This window comes from Telopea speciosissima, chromosome 2, assembly GCF_018873765.1.
Source record: "Telopea speciosissima isolate NSW1024214 ecotype Mountain lineage chromosome 2, Tspe_v1, whole genome shotgun sequence".
In the NCBI taxonomy this organism is placed as follows: Eukaryota; Viridiplantae; Streptophyta; class Magnoliopsida; order Proteales; family Proteaceae; genus Telopea; species Telopea speciosissima.
This window is the reverse complement of record NC_057917.1, coordinates 16,379,520-16,399,883: the sequence shown is the minus strand read 5'-3', so window position 1 is coordinate 16,399,883 and position 20,364 is coordinate 16,379,520. Positions and strand designations below refer to the sequence as shown.

The following is a 20,364-nucleotide window of genomic DNA, read 5'->3' as shown; positions in this document are numbered from 1 at the left end:
ATCCACCCAGCCGATTGTCTGAAATTACCCTTTTACCCCTCACTCCTATTTCTACTAGGATTCCTCAATAACTTCAGATTTAGTCATTTGATTTAACTATAACTTTCAGCATCTCTTCTCTCCCATATAATCCACACTCTCCTAACTTAACCCTAACGTCAAACCCTAGGTCCCATCAAACCCTAACCCTAATTTCACAATTTCTCATATTTTAACCTAGCAGATTTCCCTAATCCCTAGCCGATCCTGGTTATTGGTTCTAGTTGGTCTCCTACCAATCTAGAATTACATTATCTGTTGTCATTCCCTCTCACACTCATCAGTTGCATTCTCTCTCTTCGGACTTATATTAGTAGCATTGTAGGCTAGGACATCCCCCCATTGGGACTTTATCTCATTTGTCTCCCCAGTTGGTTAAAAATTGTAATGAGGATGAGTTTTTTTGTGAAGCCTGTGTTTTGGCTAAACAAACTTGTTCTAGTTATTCCCCATTAAATAAAAGAAGTCTTTCTCCTTTTCATATTGTTCATTCTGATGTATGGTGCCCTACCTGGATCACTTTTATTGATTGTCATAGTCGCACTACCTGGGTGTATATGATGCAACACAAGAGTGAAGTATTTCGGTGTTTTCAGCTTTTCGACAAGTTAGTTAAGACTCAATGCCACTCTAAAAATTCTCTATAGTAACAATCGCAGAGAATACATGGAGGGTCAATTTCAACAATATATGGCTGATCATGGGATTCTTCATCAAACCAGCTCTGCCAATACACCTCAAAATGGTGTGACTGAGAGAAAAAATAACCACCTACTAGAAATGGCTCGTGCCTTGATGTTTGACCTACATGTTCCTTCCCAGTACTGGAGTGACGCTATTCTTACCGCTACTTACTTGATCAACCGATTGCCCACTCGAGTTCTGGCCTTCCGTGCTCCAATTGATGTCCTCCAGGGTTCATCTTCCTTTCTTGTTCCCCCAAAGATTTTTGGTTGTATTTGCTATGCTCGCAATCATCACTCCCATGGGAAGCTAGATCCTCGTGGCGTCGAGTATATCTTTTTGGGTTATTCAGCAACTCATAAAAGGTACAAATGCTACCATCCTCTAACAAAGCGTGTCCTCTTCTCCATGGACATCATCTTTCATGAGTCCTTAGCTTACTAATCACTGTCACCTCTTCAGGGGGAGTTTGACTTGGCTGGTGAAGATGTTCCGACGTTACCTGCTACTCCTTTCAATGTTCCAATTTAGGGGGAGCAGCCTACTCCTGGTTCTGTTAGAGGACAGGTTGAAAAAATACAGGGTAGACTTGATCGTCCAAATCTTCGTGTCTTTACTCAAACTCCTAAGAAGCAAGTTGAAACCACCATCACTACGGCACCTTTACTCATCCCATCGTCATCATTTGAGCCAGAGCCTACTACTCCGTTTGGTAAGGATCCTTCTTCTCTTGAATTACCTATTATTGTTCGTAAAGATATTCGGACATGTACCCAACATCCCATATCTCATGTTGTTTCCTATGACTCTCTTTCTCCTCCCTATCATGTTTTTGAGTCTTCTCTTTCCTCTATTTCTATTCCATAGAAGTGGCAGGAGGCCTTTGCATATACAAAATGGAAAGCAGCTATGGTAGAAGCGATGAAAACCTTAGGAAAAAATAACACTTGGGATCTTGTTGTTCTTCCTCCAGGGAAAAAGCCAATTGGATGTAAATGGGTGTTTGTAGTTAACCAGAAGAAGGATGGCATGGTTGGTAGGTACAATGCAAGACTTGTGTCCAAGGGTTTTACTCAAACTTATGGGATTAACTACCAGGAGACCTTTGCTCTTGTTGCGAAATTGAGTATTGTTCGTATTTTATTATCATGTGTTGTAAATTTTGGGTGGGATTTGTAGTAGCTTGATGTCAAGAATGTTTTCCTTCATGGAGAGCTTGAGTAGGAAGTATATATGGAGATTCCTCCAGATTTTTCATTTGAAAACTCATGGAAAAGTCTGCAAACTGAAGTGTGTATTCTATGGGCTGAAGCAGTCTCCTCGGGCTTGGTTTGGTAGATTTCACAAGGCCATGATTTCTGTGGGAAACAAACAGAGTAATGCTGATCATACTTTGTTCATCAAGCGGTCTGGTGACAAGGTCACTATTCTCATAGTCTATGTCGATGACATTGTGGTGACAAGAAATGATGGTGCAGAGATCTCCCATCTGAAGAGCTTCCTAGGACGTGAGTATGAAATAAAAGATATAGGGAAATTAAAGTACTTTCTTGGGATTGAAGTTGCTCAGTCCTCAAAAGGCATCTTTCTCTCTCAAAGGAAGTATGCCCTGGTTCTTTTATCTGAGACTGGTTTGGGGTTGCCATCCCTATGATACACCTATGGAGGCTGGTACTCAATTGAAGGATAAAGATGGTGAACTTGTTGATAAAGGCCGTTATCAAAGACTAGTGGGAAAATTAATTTATTCTCACATACTAGACCAGACATTGCGTTTGCGGTGAGTTTAGTCCGTCAGTTCATGCATGATCCCTACTCCACACACATGGTTGTTGTTCTTCGCATTCTTCATTACTTGAAGTCAGTTCCAGGAAAAGGGGTTCTCTTGTCTCCACATGATCATCTTCATATTAAGGCATATACTGATGCTGACTGAGGTGAATCTCCTAACTGTAAGTCTACTTCAAGTTATTGTACTTTTGTAGGTGGGAACCTTGTCACTTGGCGCAGCAAGAAACAAAATATTGTGGCAAGGTCCAGTGCTGAAGCAAAGTTCCGTGCTATGGCACAAGGTATATGTGAGTTACTGTGGATTCAAGATTTACTTCAAGACCTTGGTGTTTCTGTTTGTCTCTCAATGATGTTGTATTGCGATAACAAAGTCGGGTTTAGTATTGCCCATAATCTAGTGCAGCATGATCATACGAAGCATGTGGAGATTGACAGACACTTCATCAAGGAGAAGTTGGAAAGTCAACAGATTTGTATGCCTTTTGTGAAGTCAGATGATCAGTTGGTTGATGTTTTCACTAAGGGCTTGGGTAGTATTTCATCCGTTTTTTGTTCAAGTTGGGCATGTGTGATATCTATGCATCAACTTGAGGGGGAGTGTTGAGTAATGTAGCCGCAAGGGCATTATGGGACTTTTTCCCCCATAGATGACTCATTAGTTAGAGTCGGCTATGAGGGGGGCATTACTGTAGTTATTTTTTTTCTCCTCTTTAATTATAAATAAAGGGGCTTGGTGATCCTATTGATCACTCAAGCATTCAGTTCTATTGGTTGCTAACACAGCAAAAGAGCTTCCCCTCTCAGCCAAACAGAGTGGTGTAACAAGAACAAACTACTCATGCAAAGTAAATGGACTAGCGCCACCATGGCAGAGTCGCAATAGATGAAGATGATTAACTGATTTCAAAACTGCAAAGCACATTAGACAAATTTGAGGAACGTGAGTCCGAGGTTTCCTTTTCTCTACACCATGTCATACATATTCATCATTTCTAAGCTAGTTTCCGATGTTTGGCTTTGCATTTTGTGAGAGTAAGGTTCTTCTAGATTTTTCTAAATAGGCAAGGATAGATGCAGTAAGCAACAAGAAGATAGCTGTGGAAGAATTTTCCATTGGGAAATATAGATAATACTTAATTGTCCCTCTCCAAAACCAAAGTCCCATGCCCTCCCTGAAGGAGATGAAGTGATGGACTCAAAGATGCTTGATGTTTTTTTCTCTGAGATGGTCATAGAAGAAAGGTAATTTATACTAGAGGAAGTGACAAACATAGGAATTCACAAAAGATACCCCCCCCCCAATAATGCAAAAATTGAAAACCGAACCCCAATTAGGATTTGGGAATGGATTATGCTATGACTTTGGACAGTATATAGGGTAGAATAGACATGCAGAACAAGAATTAATAGAGATTGATAAGAATAAAACCAAACAACTTGGAAATAGCACAAGAACCCAGAAAAGCTGAGAACATATATAAGTTTTTAAGTAGAAATAGTAGACAATAAAGAGTCTACTATCCAATGCGGCTGATAAGTCAAGTGGTATTTGGCTACAACCAGTGTATCAAGTATAATATGTGTCGGCCTGGCCTGGTCTGGTCTGGTCTGGTATCGGAAATCAGCCTTATCGATATGGTACTTACTAAACAAAACGGCACCATCGATACCATTATAATTAAACGGTTAATATTTTTCAATCCACATTAATACATGTAGGCAAGTATTATTTTGTAGACTCCGGATATGCAAGTTAGTTTCGGCTACTTGACACCATCCAAAAGGTGAGAGGTATCACCTACAAGATTATAGAACAAGAGGAAATCCAAGAACAACAAAGGAATTGTTTAACTATAGACATTCCTCTCAAGGAATGTCATTGAATGTACTTTTAGAGTAATGAAAAATATTCAGATTATTAAGACAAATGAATGGTTACTCAATCCAAACTCAGAGCTCCATAGTGATTGCGTGTTTTGGTCCGCATAACTTCATCAGAGAAGAAAAAATAGCAAACAAAGAATTTGTAGTACTAGGGAATGATGATCTAGTGGAGGATGAGCTAAATCCCCCCCCCACCAAGAATTTTATAATTCCACGGCAAATCTTAGTCAGCGGCAATGCGCAAGGGAGATGAATGAAACTAGAATACAAATTGCAAACCAGTTGTCAAGATATCATAGGATACTGGAGATTTGATTTTATATATTATTTTATTTTGCACAATGGTTTATGTGGTTAGACTTGACTTTGTATTTCAGCATTTTCATATCAAGAAACTGCGGTGTCACAACTTTTTACAATTAAACAATGTGCCAGTTTGCGTTCATCATTACAATTTTGTTTAACCTTACATATTGTAAGGCCTTATCTTTATCCAAATGGCATCTAATGTGAATGAGCTTACCGTTTCTAAATGCGAAATATGCGGTATTACTTGTCCCAACTTCACAATAAAGACAAGAAAAAATATTGGAAGAGATTATTACAAAATATCCAAGGGAATGTTCTCCTTTTCATATGGGTGGACCAGTTAAGATTATGTAAATGTGGACAAGGCCAATGTAAGGTACGAACAATGAAAATAGATGAAAAACTATGGCCAACCATTCTAGTGTTGCCCACTATCAATTAGAGTATGTCAATTAACTTGCAAAAAACTAAAACTCGGAACTCGACCAGGTTTCGACTCTATGAAAAACCGAGTTGACTCGAGTTATCTCAAGATCTCGGTCGAGTTGGTGCATTTTTTTTTCCAACTAGAAACCTGGTTTCGGTGGGTTTTAGACCTAGTTTGGGTCTGAAACTTGGTAATTAGCCTAATTTAGGCCATTTAAACACAATGGCACTATCAGATTTTGCAAAAACAAAGTTCAAATAGGAGTTTCACTTAGTGGGAAACCAAGACAGGCACAAGATAAACACTTATTTATGCCTAATACCATTAAAGTAAATGAATTTGTATTTCATTTACTTAAGATATTATTTATAAATAAGCAAATATTCATAAAAAAAAATAGTTTCATTCAAAGCGATTTTGATAGCATTCACGCGCACCAAATTAAGGTTGACCGGTACATAACTCCTTCAATATAACTGGAATAAGTGTACTCAACCGTGCTAACCTTCGCCTCGTAGCTCGATCAAGGCGCTATCGCATTATCTGAAAGAGCGACTATCCCGACCCATCTGTTGCTCTTGTCTTGTGCTATTATGAGAATAAAGAAGTCCCCCTACTCCCGTTATATAACAAACACAAAACGGTCTGCCAACTCCACCCTTCTGACGTGATTAGGAAGAAGAGGTTGTTCCAATTCTGGAATGTGAACACACTGATTTTGCTCTTGCGCAATTTCCGCAAGGAGCGCCTGCTCGGGAACGGGGGGTTGCGCACCAGGATTAGCATTAGCAGGTCCAGGCCAAAACGGGGAACTGACTCTTCCGTCGCAGGCAGCTATTTCAATGAATTTAGGGAAGCACGACACTGCGAATACTACTATTAGAATAGTAAAGAAAGCTTTCCAAGAAGTCCAAGATTGCTTAAATCTGATTTATATTGAAGGAGTTATGTACCGGTCAAACTTAATTTGGTGTGCGCAAATGCTGTCAAAATCGCTCTGAATGAAAATATCTGTTTGGACATCAAAACAAATGAATATTTTACAGCACTTTTGGTTTTTAGCAATGTTTTACCATATTGAGATTTATGGAATTTTTAGATTTGAGAAAAACCCCAACATTAGAAAGTTGAAAATTGCACCTACCGCCGAAAATCCAGTTTTTATTCTTGAACTGGAGGGTGGGCTTTTTTTCCTTCTGGAATTTTATTTTTTAACTATTTTTATTGGATTCAAATAAGGGGGTATTTGCTTATTTATGAATAATATCTTAAGTAAATGAAATACAAATTCATTTACTTAAATGATATTAGGCATAAATAAGTGTTTGTCTTGGTTTCTGGCATAAATAAGTGTCTGTATCCCAAGGTTTGCATAGATAGGTGTTTGTATACCAAAATTTCCCACTGACATCTGGCATAAATAAGTGTCTGTATCCCAAGGTTTGCATAGATAGGTGTTTGTATACCAAAATTTCCCACTGACATCTCGAGATCTAGCACTCATATAAAGGAGTTTGAGTCGAAATCTCGACGAGATATTGCACTTTCTCGTTTCTTATGTCATCTCGTCTCGACCCTGGGAAAAACCGAGATCTCGCACGAGTTTTAGCACTATGTTAACTTGTGCATGCAAATTTCCTTTATAACAACTAGGACTATAGGAATTATACATTGGGTTTTAACAACCATGTTTAATTGGCCTGCAGGCTGAAAATCGTGGGTGTGGAATGTTTCAATGGGTATAACTGTATAAGAGGGAAGAACTTTCTCTCCTACCCAACATACTCTACCTACATCTGACTGTCCAGAAACCGCCACATCTGCAGCTCCTTCTCCTTTCATCGGATTATATTAAAGGCTATTTGAAAGGAGCAATTAAAGGTTCTATTAATACCACCTCCTGAAACTTCAATCTCTATTCTCTCCGATTACTGAACTTGTCACTTTGACTGTGTAATAATTGTAATAGTATATTTTTTTATTACAAATTCCTTCATTTTCATAATGATTTTAGGGAAGGCGAATTTTAATGACATTTTCACTCAATTTTTTGTTTAGCATTAGGACATTATTTGGGTTAATTATAATGGTAATGGCATTTTTTGTAAATGTTAAGAAACTGTTCCAGAACAGGTTTTACCAACCGCCCTTAATGTTCTTTTTCTGTTCCGGAAACAGTTCTAGAACAGGTTTGCCAAACGCCCACAGAACAAGGTTCCAGAACAATAACGGAAAAAAGATGGTTATGCCAAAGAACAGCATTCCCAGAGCAGAAACATTGCCATATGCAGCCTTGCTGTTCTGTCAAATTTGTTCCTAAGCCCATTTTTATACTGGTTCATTACAAGAGAACACAAATACAAACTGGACTTGCCAAACGGTTTTCACCTGTTCTTGTGTTCCCTCATAACAGAAGAACTGTTCTCCAGTAGAGAGACAAACCGCCTAAACAACCAGAAGTGGATGGAGTAAAACAAAAGTTTTCTGACCTGTTAAACAACTGCTATAACTCCAAATTGATGGCAAAAACACAAAAGGAATACGTTGGAGGAGGAGGATGTATAGGGAATCCACCCTAGCAGCGTATTGGGATGCACACTAATTCATAGAAGGAAATCCATCTCCAATGCGTGAATCCACATGGCCAATAACAGAGAAGAAAACTTCATAACAACTCCTATTCAGCCTTATCCCAACTAAATGGGGTCAGCTACATGGATCCTTACCCTCCAATCAGCTCTATTCAAGATCATACTTGATACAAGACCTGAGTTATGCATATCTTTCCTCACCACTACTCCCGGATGCATTTTAGGTATGCCCTTGGAATCAAATCACTCCTCCGCGCTGGAGCATCTAAAGGCCTCCATTGAACATGGCTATGCCACCTCAAACGACTTTCTCATAGCTTGTCATGTATCAAAGCTACTCCCAAATCAGCTCTAATTTGATCATTCCTTACTTTATTCTTCCTAGTTTTGGCACACATCCATCTCAGCTACACTGAATTTATCTATACGATGCTTCTTAACTACACCATACATCATAGCCGATCGAATGACTGTCTTATAAAATTTTCCTTTAAGAAAACTCTTAACATTATCTTTAAAATCCGTGTCCCCTAAAGGATGAGGGTAGTGGATACGAACCCACTTATAATATTCAAAAACCCAGTGATTAATCCCCAGGAAGATCGGAGTATTGAATTCCGCCTCCCTTCGGTCCAGATATTTTGGAACCCCTCCCAGCAACGAACACCTTCCTACTGCAAGGTGAGGCTCTGCCCTTCCCCTAGAATCCACTCCGGGTTGGAGGAGCAGCTATTCCAACTTCTTGAGCAGCCGAGATTTTGAAGATACCACAAACTCAAAGTCATATAGGATTCACGAATAGAATAGAAACTCAAATTGACCTAAGCTCTCGCAATTCCATAAGGAAACAGAAGTAGATACTTAAAAAAAAATTTAAGATATCCTACATCTATTAGAAAACATAAAAAATTGAAACTAAAGAAATTATAAACTAGACTAAATTCATAAAATAAATCTCATGTCTATTTCTACACAGAATGTAGGTACATTGAAGAAGGCAACTACAATCAAAACCAATTAGACCATAAGCCCAATATATGTATAACTCATCCCAATATGTATTTTGACTTTCTCTTTGATCCACTTCATACCTCAACAACTGACAAAAAGCAAGAAGGCTCTAATTGCTAGTTAATGGACAGCATTTTAGAAACCAAGTAATTCTGACATGAGACAATAAGGTGTTTCCTGCCCGGTAACAGAGGCTATGCGGGCAGGTGAGAGCCAATGAAGGCTCCCGAATTGGTTAAATCAATAGGGGGACAGAGACGTCATTTCATGGGGGGAGGAGAGAGAAAGAGGGAGGGGGTGCTACCAGAGGCTACGCCCCCAGAAGGAAACATTAAGTTAAAGGGTATGTTGTACCTCACAGGAAGAATTGTGTTAGAGGTTATGGGGACTTTTATCATTCCAAATGTTATAATACTACTGGCTGTTCACGATCAAAAGAACTATGAAAAGGCATCGAGAGCCTGTAGTCATGGATCATTCTTATTGTTAAGGAAAGAAATCAGAACGATGGAAGGAGAGGGAAAAGATATGAGATCAATCTGCTTGGGAGGAAGAAGAGAGAAAGAGAGAACGGAAGAGAAGAGAAGAAATCAGGTACCAATCCCGTAAGCACTGCTCAACACCAAAACTCTTAAAAAAATAGTATTCTTTACTCAAATCATCTCCAACTGATAGAGGGTGTATTACATATATAAAAACAATTTAAATTCCTAAATTGACTCATAAAAGTACTCTTAATCACTCTAACACACTGAATTAAATAAATAAACTCAAAACAGAACTCTATCTAACTATTAAGTATCCTAACTTAACCCAAATACTTAACTACTAATCCTGTACACTTAACTTTATCCCCACTTTATGAGCTTATAAATTATGCCCATTACAATGAAATCCAAATAAATAAAAAGGCCCAACCTATAATATAACTAACCAAAGGTAAATTTTAGCCCATTGGATTGACACAAGCTATGGACCCCCCCCCCATGCTTGCGTATAGGCCTCCTTACAGGATCAATGTCTAATGCAACTGCATCACATATTTTTGAGCATCACAGTAGTTATTAAACTCATTTAGTCATTCACAAGGTCAACTACATCAGACACAGATATTTCACTGTTAAGAAGCACAATATGAAACCCAAGTTTAGGGAGAATTTTTTCCTTATGCTTCCATGTTCATTAAGACAGTAAGCAACAAAAGAATGGACCAGATAAGAATTCTTGTTTTAACTGGCTGCATTTTCAGTAAGTCATGTCAAGAAGCACCTTAGAAAACTTTAGCTTGAAGGACTACCTTCACTGGAAGAAAACATTCTGGAACTCAACTCAAAAACAAAATGAAATTAGCATAAATGTTTACCAACAACATTGAGTAAGAAATACGACATAATAAGAACAGCTACTCTAAAACATAAGCAAACAAATTTGTACACCATACCTAATGACAGAAATGAGACTTTACCTTGGCTCTGATGACAACTTGGCTGGGAGATATAACTTTCGACTCAAAACCTACGTGCAAGATGTTCAGCAGCAGGCACCAATCAAAAGTATAACAGCAAAAACAAATAGGATGTAAAGCATCTAATTTAAACATATAAGTAAAGTATCAATTATTGTAGGATAAATAATGTCAAATGCAGTGAAGAAAATATCCAACAGAAATAAAATTTTAACTGAAATACAGCATACATAACATATGAATCTACAATCTTAATATGAAAGTCATGGATGGTAGCGCAAGGGTTTACCACATGCAAATTTCATAGTAAAGCATGCTAACATGACGCAATGTCAATTCACAACAAGTGAGAACCCAAGTGCAGAAACATAAATGTCCAAAAACACAGACGTAAATCTTGTCAGCAACATGACAAAATCAATATGTTTAATAGATAGGAAAGGGGGCAAAGGTTTACACCGAAATTGTAATTGCTCTCAAAATGATTCACGTAAATGGCATAAAATTTTTGCAAACAGGACCCAATACCTTTTCCCACGCATACATAATTAAATTGGATTTGTCTCTTTGGATCATAGTTGTTTCAAATTTTGGTTCCAATCAGATCTTGGAATGTTTGGGGGTATATGCATTTTGTATATATGAATAAACTAAGATTAAGGTAGTGGATCCATACCCAACGAAGACCAAATCTGTATTGAGAGCCTGCTAGGATTTAGGGTTAGATATGAGTCAAACATCAGAAATTCCAGTCAGATCCTGGATATACGTTTTGAGAATTCAGATCTGCTAAAACCTCTATGGTCTAGACCAATTTTATGCCCCAAAAATGGACTGCATAATCATGTATTGATCTTGTCATTAACCAACTAAATAGTAAATATATGCCTAAAAAACAATAGGGAAATGATAAGCTTGCTACAAGATCAAAAACCATGGTGTACCCCATCTGTTTATCATATCATTTGGTCTATGTAGGACACCTTTTCAGCTTCAGACATGATGAACCAGACTGAGTACACCATGCTTTGGGACTAGCTTGGCAGTACTCACAATTGTACTAAAAAAAAAAAAGGACAAAGGAGAGAAGGTTTAACAAGGAAATAAAACTGCTCAAAAATAACACATTTAAAGGGAAATGGTACCTGACTCCAGCTACCAGGTGCTGCACAAAGATCTACCACACGCTTCACTCCTGCACATCCAGATTTATGTCATCAAATAATAATAAAATGTAGGGGTGTAACAATGCCAAGATGCCTATGACGAACAACAACAATGGTAACGGCTCAAGGGGTGAATGATCCACTAAATGCCATCTACATTAAGCATTGCAACATATAGAACACTACATACCAGAGAAATGGGTAAGGTGGGAATTTCACTAAAAAGGAAAAAAAATCAACCATATAACAAAGCTGGATTGCAAAATAAACTCGTGGACTTGAAGAGAAAGAAACAAGGGAGAAAATGATGAAGGTGAAGAAGAAGATAATAAAACCAAAAAATAACATCCATTTCCCAGATAGTATTAGTAATCCACAATCTCAAACATTTGAAAGAGAAAACTCCATTCTGGTTCTATTCTAGCAAGCTTTAATTTTCTCTATCATTCTTCAAAGATTAAAAAAACCAATAATGACTATTGAAACCAGAGAGAGAGGTGACGCAGACATCTCAACAAGGAAAATAAAACAAAACAACAAAAAAAAGTACAATACCAAAACATAGTGCTCACTGCCACAAAACTAAGGAGTTAGTATAGTCCATCATCATAATAATGAACCTAATTCATCTGCAAATGTATTGCTACAGCAAGGCCTTCAAGAGAAGGAGATTTTCATAGAGAAGACCAAGGCTCTTTCACTCCTATTTAGATGAGATGGTCTCCATGGACCTCTACAAGAAGATGGAACCCCGTCAATAACAATGGCACGTTTCCTTCCACCTCCAAATGCTTCTCTTGTGGAGAAGATAAGCCATAAAGACCTCTAAGCTCCATAACAATAGAATCTGCCAGATAGATAGACCCCAAAGTACCTTCACTACCCTGAAACACCCACCCATACCAGAAGGACCTTGATTGCATAGAGAATATAGGTTGAGTTCAGTTTCATAAAGCAAGCTTCTGAAGAAACCCATTGTGGCATGGCAACACAATAAGTGGGGAGGTGCAAGAGGAATAGTGATCACCTTCCAATCTTCTAATAGTTTATCCAAAAGATATGCCCAAAAATAAACGTGGATGCCAACCATGCTGCCCTAACAATAGTCAAACCAATGGTAGACTGAGAAGATATATTGTACTCCCTTAGATCCTGTCATTGCAATGCTGCCAGATGCTCCATATATCCACCAAAAATATATCCTTACAATGGTTTTTGCCTCTAGTATCAAAGAAATACCAACTCCACATGAAGTTGAGGATATCAACTAGGAAAAATAATTGAACGGATGCAAATAAACTATGATCTATTCCATTCAAGGTCCAAATGCATCCAAACATGAATATTAGATGCATGTACATAATATATGTATTTTATTATTATATTAAATTAGAAAATACAATATACAAGGCAAAAAGGCAAACCCCTGACTCTGCCAATTCAACTGAATATCAAGATCTGATTTCAAATACCCCGACTAATAATGGAACTTGAACATGGGTCCGTAATAAAAGGATCCTTCAGATATTTATTCAAAGGTCCAGATCTGCTGCTATGGTTGCATGCTGGATGACTGATTGGTGATTAATCAATGTGATTGTATGTTTACAAAGAGTATTAGGAGTTAATCTAGTCAGTAAAACTCATTCTATAGAATTCTCTTCTTCTTCTCTTATTTCTACCAACATATATAGTTTTTTGTTGTGTTTCTCATTTGATTTCAGAAGCCACAACCAAGGCTCTATTCTATCTCCGACATGAACCCGAGCTCCACAAAGTTAGGCCTTCAGTTTAGTTCTTAACCTACAGCTAAATTCCAATTTTCAAATATTCTATTCCAAATCAAACTCTTTAGATTTTACCAATGAACTTTAACACCACCCCCCACGTATGTAATTTCATCAAGATTTTTTGAACATCCTAAACCCTGAGTTTATGAAAATCCCAATCTAATTGCATCACTTGATATAATTCTCCATTGCTGGCCTCAAACACCTGAGATACAACAGGTTCAATTCATGTTTGAACAATTCCCCTTAGCAGCTTCCAAGAGCCATTCCCATCGGTTAGATGTAAATGGCTATTCATAAAATAAACCTTAGCCATTCCCCTTAGCAGCTTCCTATCTAGTCACATACGTCCCTGTCATTTATTTGGTGGACCATCTTAGAAACACCAAATAAAAAAATATCCTTGCAGCGTTAACATTTGATATCAGAGTATAAATGCATAACAAAAATTCATAAATTCACCACTGTCATTTTGAATGCAAATAACTACCATCTTTTCTTTTCTTAGACTGGTTTTCAAACCTTGTACTAGTAATGACAGGAAGAAGAATAACAAAAATGAACATCTACCTGGAAAATATTGTCCGTACTGATAGTAACACTGAATAATGATATAATAATAAAACCAAAAAACTATCAGCATCATTATTATCAATATTAATATTGATTATTATTATTATTTATTATGCCATCATTATTATTAATATTGCATCATTTTAATCTAGGGATAATAATTATTAATCCCTAGATTTGGAGTTAAAAATTAAGGCAGGGATTGGGGGGAAAGAGTCGAGTAGTATGAATCAAATGGATGCCAGGTGGGACTTTCAACAACAACTCAGCCTTAACCCAACTAAATGGGTCAGCAACATGGATCCTTGGCGTCCAATCAGCTCTATTCGAGGTCATACTTGATACAAGGCCTAAGCTATGCATGTCTTTCTCAACCACTTCTCTTAGGGTCACTTTAGGTCTACCTCTGGCTCTTTTAGTTCCTTCAATCTGAATCAAATCACTCCTCCATACTGGAGCATCCAAAGGCCTCCACTGAACATGGCCATGCCACCTCAAACGACTCTCTCATAGCTTATCATGTATTGAAGCTACTCCCAAATCAATTCTAATATGATCATTCCTTACTTTAACCTTCCTAGTTTTGCCACTCATCCATCTCAACATTCTCATCTCCGCTACACTGAGTTTATCTATATGATGCTTCTTATTTGCAGGTGTTTGATGTATTAATATAATTACCTGGGACTTTATGGGAAATATATTAATACTACAGACACCTGCAAATAACAATTATGCCATGTCTGGTACCCTCGGAAAATCATCCTGATCTTAAGTATGTTATTGATGCAGATCCAAGCTGTTTGGCAAGAAATATCTCAAAGGCACCCATGGGAGAAGGGCTGGTTCACTTCACCAATCGGTGGACCAACCCACTGGCCGTAGGGCCAACCAACCTTGTGTTGGGCCAGCCCAATATGGCTTAAAAGTGAGTCCCACAAGGAGATGTGAAGACTTTAGTAGATCCAATTTAGTTTCTATTCTTATGCAATATTTAGTTTTTTAAATATTGGTTTCTAATTATGTAAGTTTCTATTTTCTTTGAACTTGAGGTGCAAGCATAGCCCTCTATATACTGTAAAGCTTTTTAGAAGCCTCCCCACAATTTAGTTGATGAATGAAGTTTTGCTTGAATGCAATGAATATTCTCATGTTCAAATTGGTTGTAACTTGAAGGGCTGAAGGAGCCTGGCTGAGAGAGCATAATCCACCTATCCCCTACCTTCTATTTTCCTCTTTGTTCCATCTTCTCTTCCCTTCCATTGACCTCTTGTGCTGCTGCTGTTCTCTGTTGATCAATACCATTGCTGAGAAGGTTCAATCGAAGGCTGCAATCATCTCCAACATACCAAGACTGTTGTTGCTTCTACTTCCACCCAATAGGAGGCTGCTGCTGCTTCTGAGAGTTGTTTCATGGCTGCAACTTCTGAACCCCATAACTCCACAGCCCCTCCTGCTGGGTTTTGGAGCACTACATCACACCATCAACCGTTCCACTCGATCCCCACTTGTACCCCATTCCATTGGCTGGAATCCTCCATATTCACAAACCTTCTATTTTCATCCCACCTTCATAACTTCATTTCCATCCATCAGAACCTCACCTCAATAGTCCCTACACTCGATCCAAACTTGAGCCCCAACTGGTGGCTGGTTTGGCCTGCAGAATCTTAGTTTCTATTTTTGTGTTGCTGCCATGTCTTCCAATTCAACCATCAGTAGAGTTTCTACTCCATACAAGCATCAACCAATCCAAACTTGGTTGAGTTCCAGTGGCTGGTTTGGTTTGATTTACTAAACCTTCTAATTCTGCCCTTGTTTCTATTTTGAAATTGTGGATTTACTTGGGACTAAATTAACCTAATGTAGTCTTACATTAGTTATACATGGCTATCCACTAACTACGATTAACAAAAAGACATTCCATGGTTCTTTCATCATTCCTATCCTTTCCATACTTCTGATTGGTGTAAAATTCCAAGCAATTTTTGCCATTACAAGTAAACCCATGTATAATCAGGAGATCAACGCATACTCCCCCATTGCAGCTGTGATAAGAATAAACAATATCAATTTAATCCAAGATTTTTCCACCGGTTTAAGGTCCTCTTCGTATCAGGATCGAAGTTAAAATTTAAGAATGGGGGAAGAAAAAGTAAAGGGCCATAACCCATTGCAAGCCCTGCATTTGCATGTTCCTGGGAAGGGTGGATTGGAGATGGTCCTAACCATTGGAGTTTTTGCACTGAGAGGCTGCTCGCAAGACTCATATCCGTAACTTCAGGTAGGCAGCCTGAGCTTTTACCATCGCACAGACGGCCCAGAGAGGGGGGGAGGGGATGTAATATGACATAAACTCATCACAACCAAATCTGGACTTGCATTTTCCACCTATGCTATGTAAATTTCAGTAACTCCAACACCAATTAACAAATAAATGCTACAATGGGTTGATTTGAATTCGGCTTTCTTTTACCTTTGAAAATCAGAACGCATCTATGGTATGAGAAGCTAAAAACAAATAACGGCAAACCAACAGAAAAATGGATGCACCTTCAAAGATGTTAAATTCCTCATCAATCTGAAGTAGCTTAAAGGCACTCCGAGCACGCCAACCTTCTTCCTTTGCTTTTCGATAGTAGATATCCTGCAAAAATAAAACAGAAACTCAAAACTAAACTGCTTCAAAAGGTCTTGGGGCCGCAGGGGATGTTGAGAACATCTAGTCCAACCAACAGAATGGAAAAACTATTACCCTCTTATCTCTTGAAGCTTTCCCCATGCTTGAAGCTCGGAAACTAGCTACCAAGAAAGATCTAAAAGTCTTACCCTTTTAAATTCTTCCCGTCCTCTATTTAATTGCAATCACTTGAAAGAAAACTGCAAGAGTAGCTGAGGTTTCCAGTAAGGAAAAGTTAAGATTTCTTGAATGGCTAAAGGGAAACACACGCACATACACACATGGGCCTAGAATCACCATGGTTTTAACCCACCATTTCCTTAGGAAGATAATAGAAGATAGAGTAAATTACTCTCCCCTCCCCTCGATTATGCTTGAATGACAAACCTCTCCCCTGGGTATTGAGTAATGACTCTCTCCTCCTCTACATTAACAAAGATTCTATCAATCGTACCCATTCGATAAAAAATGGCTGTTAAGTGATGACATCACCCTAAATATTTTCATTTAAACCTCAAAATGCCCTTGTGTTTGTGATATTCCAATAATACCCCTAACTATATTAAAACCGTAGCCACCACTTCCGTACCCAAGGTCAACACCGTCGCCGCCCTCACGAGATCCAAAACGAGAGCAACGCCATTGATGGTGATGATGAGAGAGCTATGGGGATGCAGAAAGGGAAGACCATAGAAGATCCACACTACACAGTTCAATATAGATGCAAGAAACGGATTAGGTTTGAAACCCTCCACCGCCTTCTTCCATATCTTGTATATGGTTAAAACAGGGAGGGAGAGAGAGAGAGAGAGAGAGAGAGAGAGGTGTGAAGAAGAGGGAAAATTCCAATTGGATGTGTTTTGAATCACTTTGAATTAAATTCCTTGTATGTGTTTCATGGTTTAGGTTAAAATTTCAGATGAATCAGTATGGCTATTGAGAACAAGCAACCTCCATCTAGGTTGTTCATGAAACCCACTCTCTCTCTCTCTCTCTCTCTCTCTAGCTTTCCCTTGATGAAGCCCTCTCTCTTGGTTTTTTAATGTTTTCATATCTTCCCCACTGAAATTTATTCTGTTCTGTGCAGTTCAGGAGAATCAGGGTTTACACATCTACGGTGGTGCAGAGATTGAGAAGCAATGAAGAATGTCTCCTCTTAGCTGCCGAGACATGTGAGACACCAAGACCTCTTCTGAGCAACTTTTTGGGTTCTCCTTCATACTGGTGAACCCCAACGATATTGTTGCTCCCATTAGTTTTGTGTGTTTAAGGTTTCTTTAAGATGTGCATTTTTTACTGCTTCTGAAAGAACTCTGTTTTTATTGTGTTGTTTTGTGTGTATTTCAAGCAATTAATTGTCTATGCTATACAGTCGTGGCATCCTCTTTCTGTTTTTCTTGCACTATTGAAGTCTTTGTTCTGGGTGCTCAGGCGAATGATAGCTGAAACAGAGAACAAGCAAACAATGGCGAAATTCGCGACCCAATACACTCAAAGCATCATTGGATGAGAAGCGGCCTGGAATCTCTTCTGGTGAGCGATTAAAATCGCAATAGCTAGATGCGTTGCAGCTTGTACTAGCGGTATTCAATTCAATTCGATTCGATTTGGAGTTGCAAAAGGAGGAGGAAGAAGAAGAAGAAGGGGCTTAGAGGGCAATATAGTCTTTTTATAACACTTAACAGCCATTTTTTACGGAATGGGTACATAGAATCTTGTTAATGTAGGGGAGGGGAAAGTCATTACTCAATATCCAGGGGAGGGATTTGTCATTCAAGCATACTCGAGGGGAGGGGTAGTAATTTACTCTAGAATATACTAGTGGTGGAAAAGAAGAAGTGTGCCAAGGGGTCCCACCATACAAAACAGTACTCCAAACATAGCCCTACAGCTATACAATAATAACAAGATACAAAGCAATAGACATAACCAAGGACAGTCAAACTAACTCTCAAGCTAATAAGAAGCTGATCTCTGAAAAATCTTCGAAAAAATTGAACCTTTAAAATTCAGTACTCATGGAAAATGCCCATAATATGAGGGAGCTAACGTTGTGAGCATGAAAGAGAGAGGTTAACAACAGCCAGTGAAAGAGCCAGCCCTTATGGAAAAAAGGGTGTTTTCCCTCGAGAAGAGAGAGAAGAGAAATCAGTAAGAACAGGGACTATCCATTATCGTGAATAATACTATAATTAAAAAAATTGTTGATAATTATATTGACAAAAATCAGCATAGCTTTTTTACCTAAGATTCTCTTATCCAGTTTGGTACCTAAAACCAATACCTTGTTACATATAACTTTATTGAAATTAGAAAACCGAAGCAACATAATAACAAGAAGAATAATACCTTATACATCAATTCCCAGCAATATAAACACCTATCTATTAGGCCAGTAGGAAGGTATTCAAGGTCTTACAACTCCAACAATATATAATAGTGGCTTAAGATGAACCCAGGTATAACCAGACCTGACCTACTGATTATTCATCAAACTACCATCATAGTTCGAAATCTCGTGAGATCTCGCCGAGATTCTCGATTTTTTGTAATATCGAGTCGAGATGGCATCCGAAACATAGAAGTGCATTTTCTCGTCGAGATCTCGTCTCGAATTGGGCTCGATTTTAAGATCAAAAAGCCAATCTCGGGTATGGGGCTAAGTCATTTGACCCAAATGACTTCATTTAAGTCATACAGATGTGTTTACAGCCTTAGCTCGACAGAGAACTCTCAAAATAGCTCTCTCCTCTCTAACTCTCTTCTTCTCTCAATTCTTCTCTTCCCTTCTTCATTTTTTGGTTGGATTCAACCCTTTGGAAGTTGAATTTGGTGCCAAAGTGAAGATTGAAGCTCAATTTTGGAAGATTGCTCAACATTTTGAAGGTTTTTTTAAAGGTAACCCATTTTCCCTAAAACTATTTTTTTGGAAAAAAATTGATGAAATCTTGGTAGATGGGTGTGATTTTGAGTTATGTTATACAAATTTGGCCGATCTATCACTTCATGGAGGCCGAATTTTTTTTGGGTTATTCAAATTTTTATTATAATTTTTGGAAAAAAAAATTGATTTTTTTCAAAAAAAAAAATTAAAAAAAATAGGACAAATATTTATTGTTTGGATGTGATCTTGATGTATGTTAGACAAGTTTGCATGCTCTATAGTCTCATGGAGTCAATTTTATTTTTCACCCATTAAAAAAACATATTTTATTTTTTAGATTTAATAATAATATTATTAAAATAGTTAGAAAATTTATAAAATTAAGAAAAAAAAACCTATTTTTGTTGGAAAATTATGCACAACATTTGTACATAATGTTCAACTTCAAATGATATCAAATACATCATTATGTTGTAATAGTTTAATTTGAAGGTATAATTATTTATAATAAAATTTATAAATATTATTTTTAATTAATAAATAAATACTAGGGTTAGGGAATAAATAAGAGATAGGTATTTGATTGTTCTAGTAGCTTCATATTATGTTTAATAGTTATGAATACAATACTTTAAGTGTGTAATACATTACTTTAAGTCTGTAATAGTTACTAATATATGTTTTTTTATGTAATAGTGTAAAAAATAAGATATTTCTTACACAATGGGGGATATAGCATGGCTACATGGAGTCCTGATGTTTGAGGACAAAAAGAAGTCAAAGTGTAATTACTATGGAAAGATTCTAAATTCTGGAGGAGCAACTAGGTTAAAGGAACATTTGTCTAGTCTGGGCAAGGATGTTGTCAAATGCTGAAATGTTTCGAGCCAAGTGAAATTGGCAATGGCACAAAACTTGAGAGGAGTACGAACAAAGAAAGCTGATAGGGAAAGACAACAAATAGCTTTCGATGAGGTAGTTCTAGAGAGGCCTGGTGTAGACATCCTTGGAGGAGTAGGAGATGATACTGAATATAGGCCTACACCTGGTGAGTTCCAATCAGAGGCTGA

At 37.8% G+C, this 20,364-nt stretch overlaps 1 protein-coding gene across 1 annotated transcript in view; it reads right to left on the bottom strand.

Annotated features, from left to right (window-relative positions):
* Positions 1 to 16,645, bottom strand: part of LOC122653279 (putative tRNA (cytidine(32)/guanosine(34)-2'-O)-methyltransferase) — a 33,882-nt gene extending 17,237 nt beyond the window's left edge. The window contains exons 1-4 of the mRNA XM_043847254.1: positions 16,486 to 16,645; positions 16,284 to 16,377; positions 11,347 to 11,396; positions 10,202 to 10,251 (exon numbers count right to left, since the gene is read on the bottom strand). Coding sequence (XP_043703189.1) covers positions 10,202 to 10,251; positions 11,347 to 11,396; positions 16,284 to 16,377; positions 16,486 to 16,512 — 221 coding nt within the window. The 5' untranslated portion in view covers positions 16,513 to 16,645. The remainder of the gene's footprint in view (positions 1 to 10,201; positions 10,252 to 11,346; positions 11,397 to 16,283; positions 16,378 to 16,485) is intronic.
* Positions 16,646 to 20,364: the final 3,719 nt, after the last annotated feature.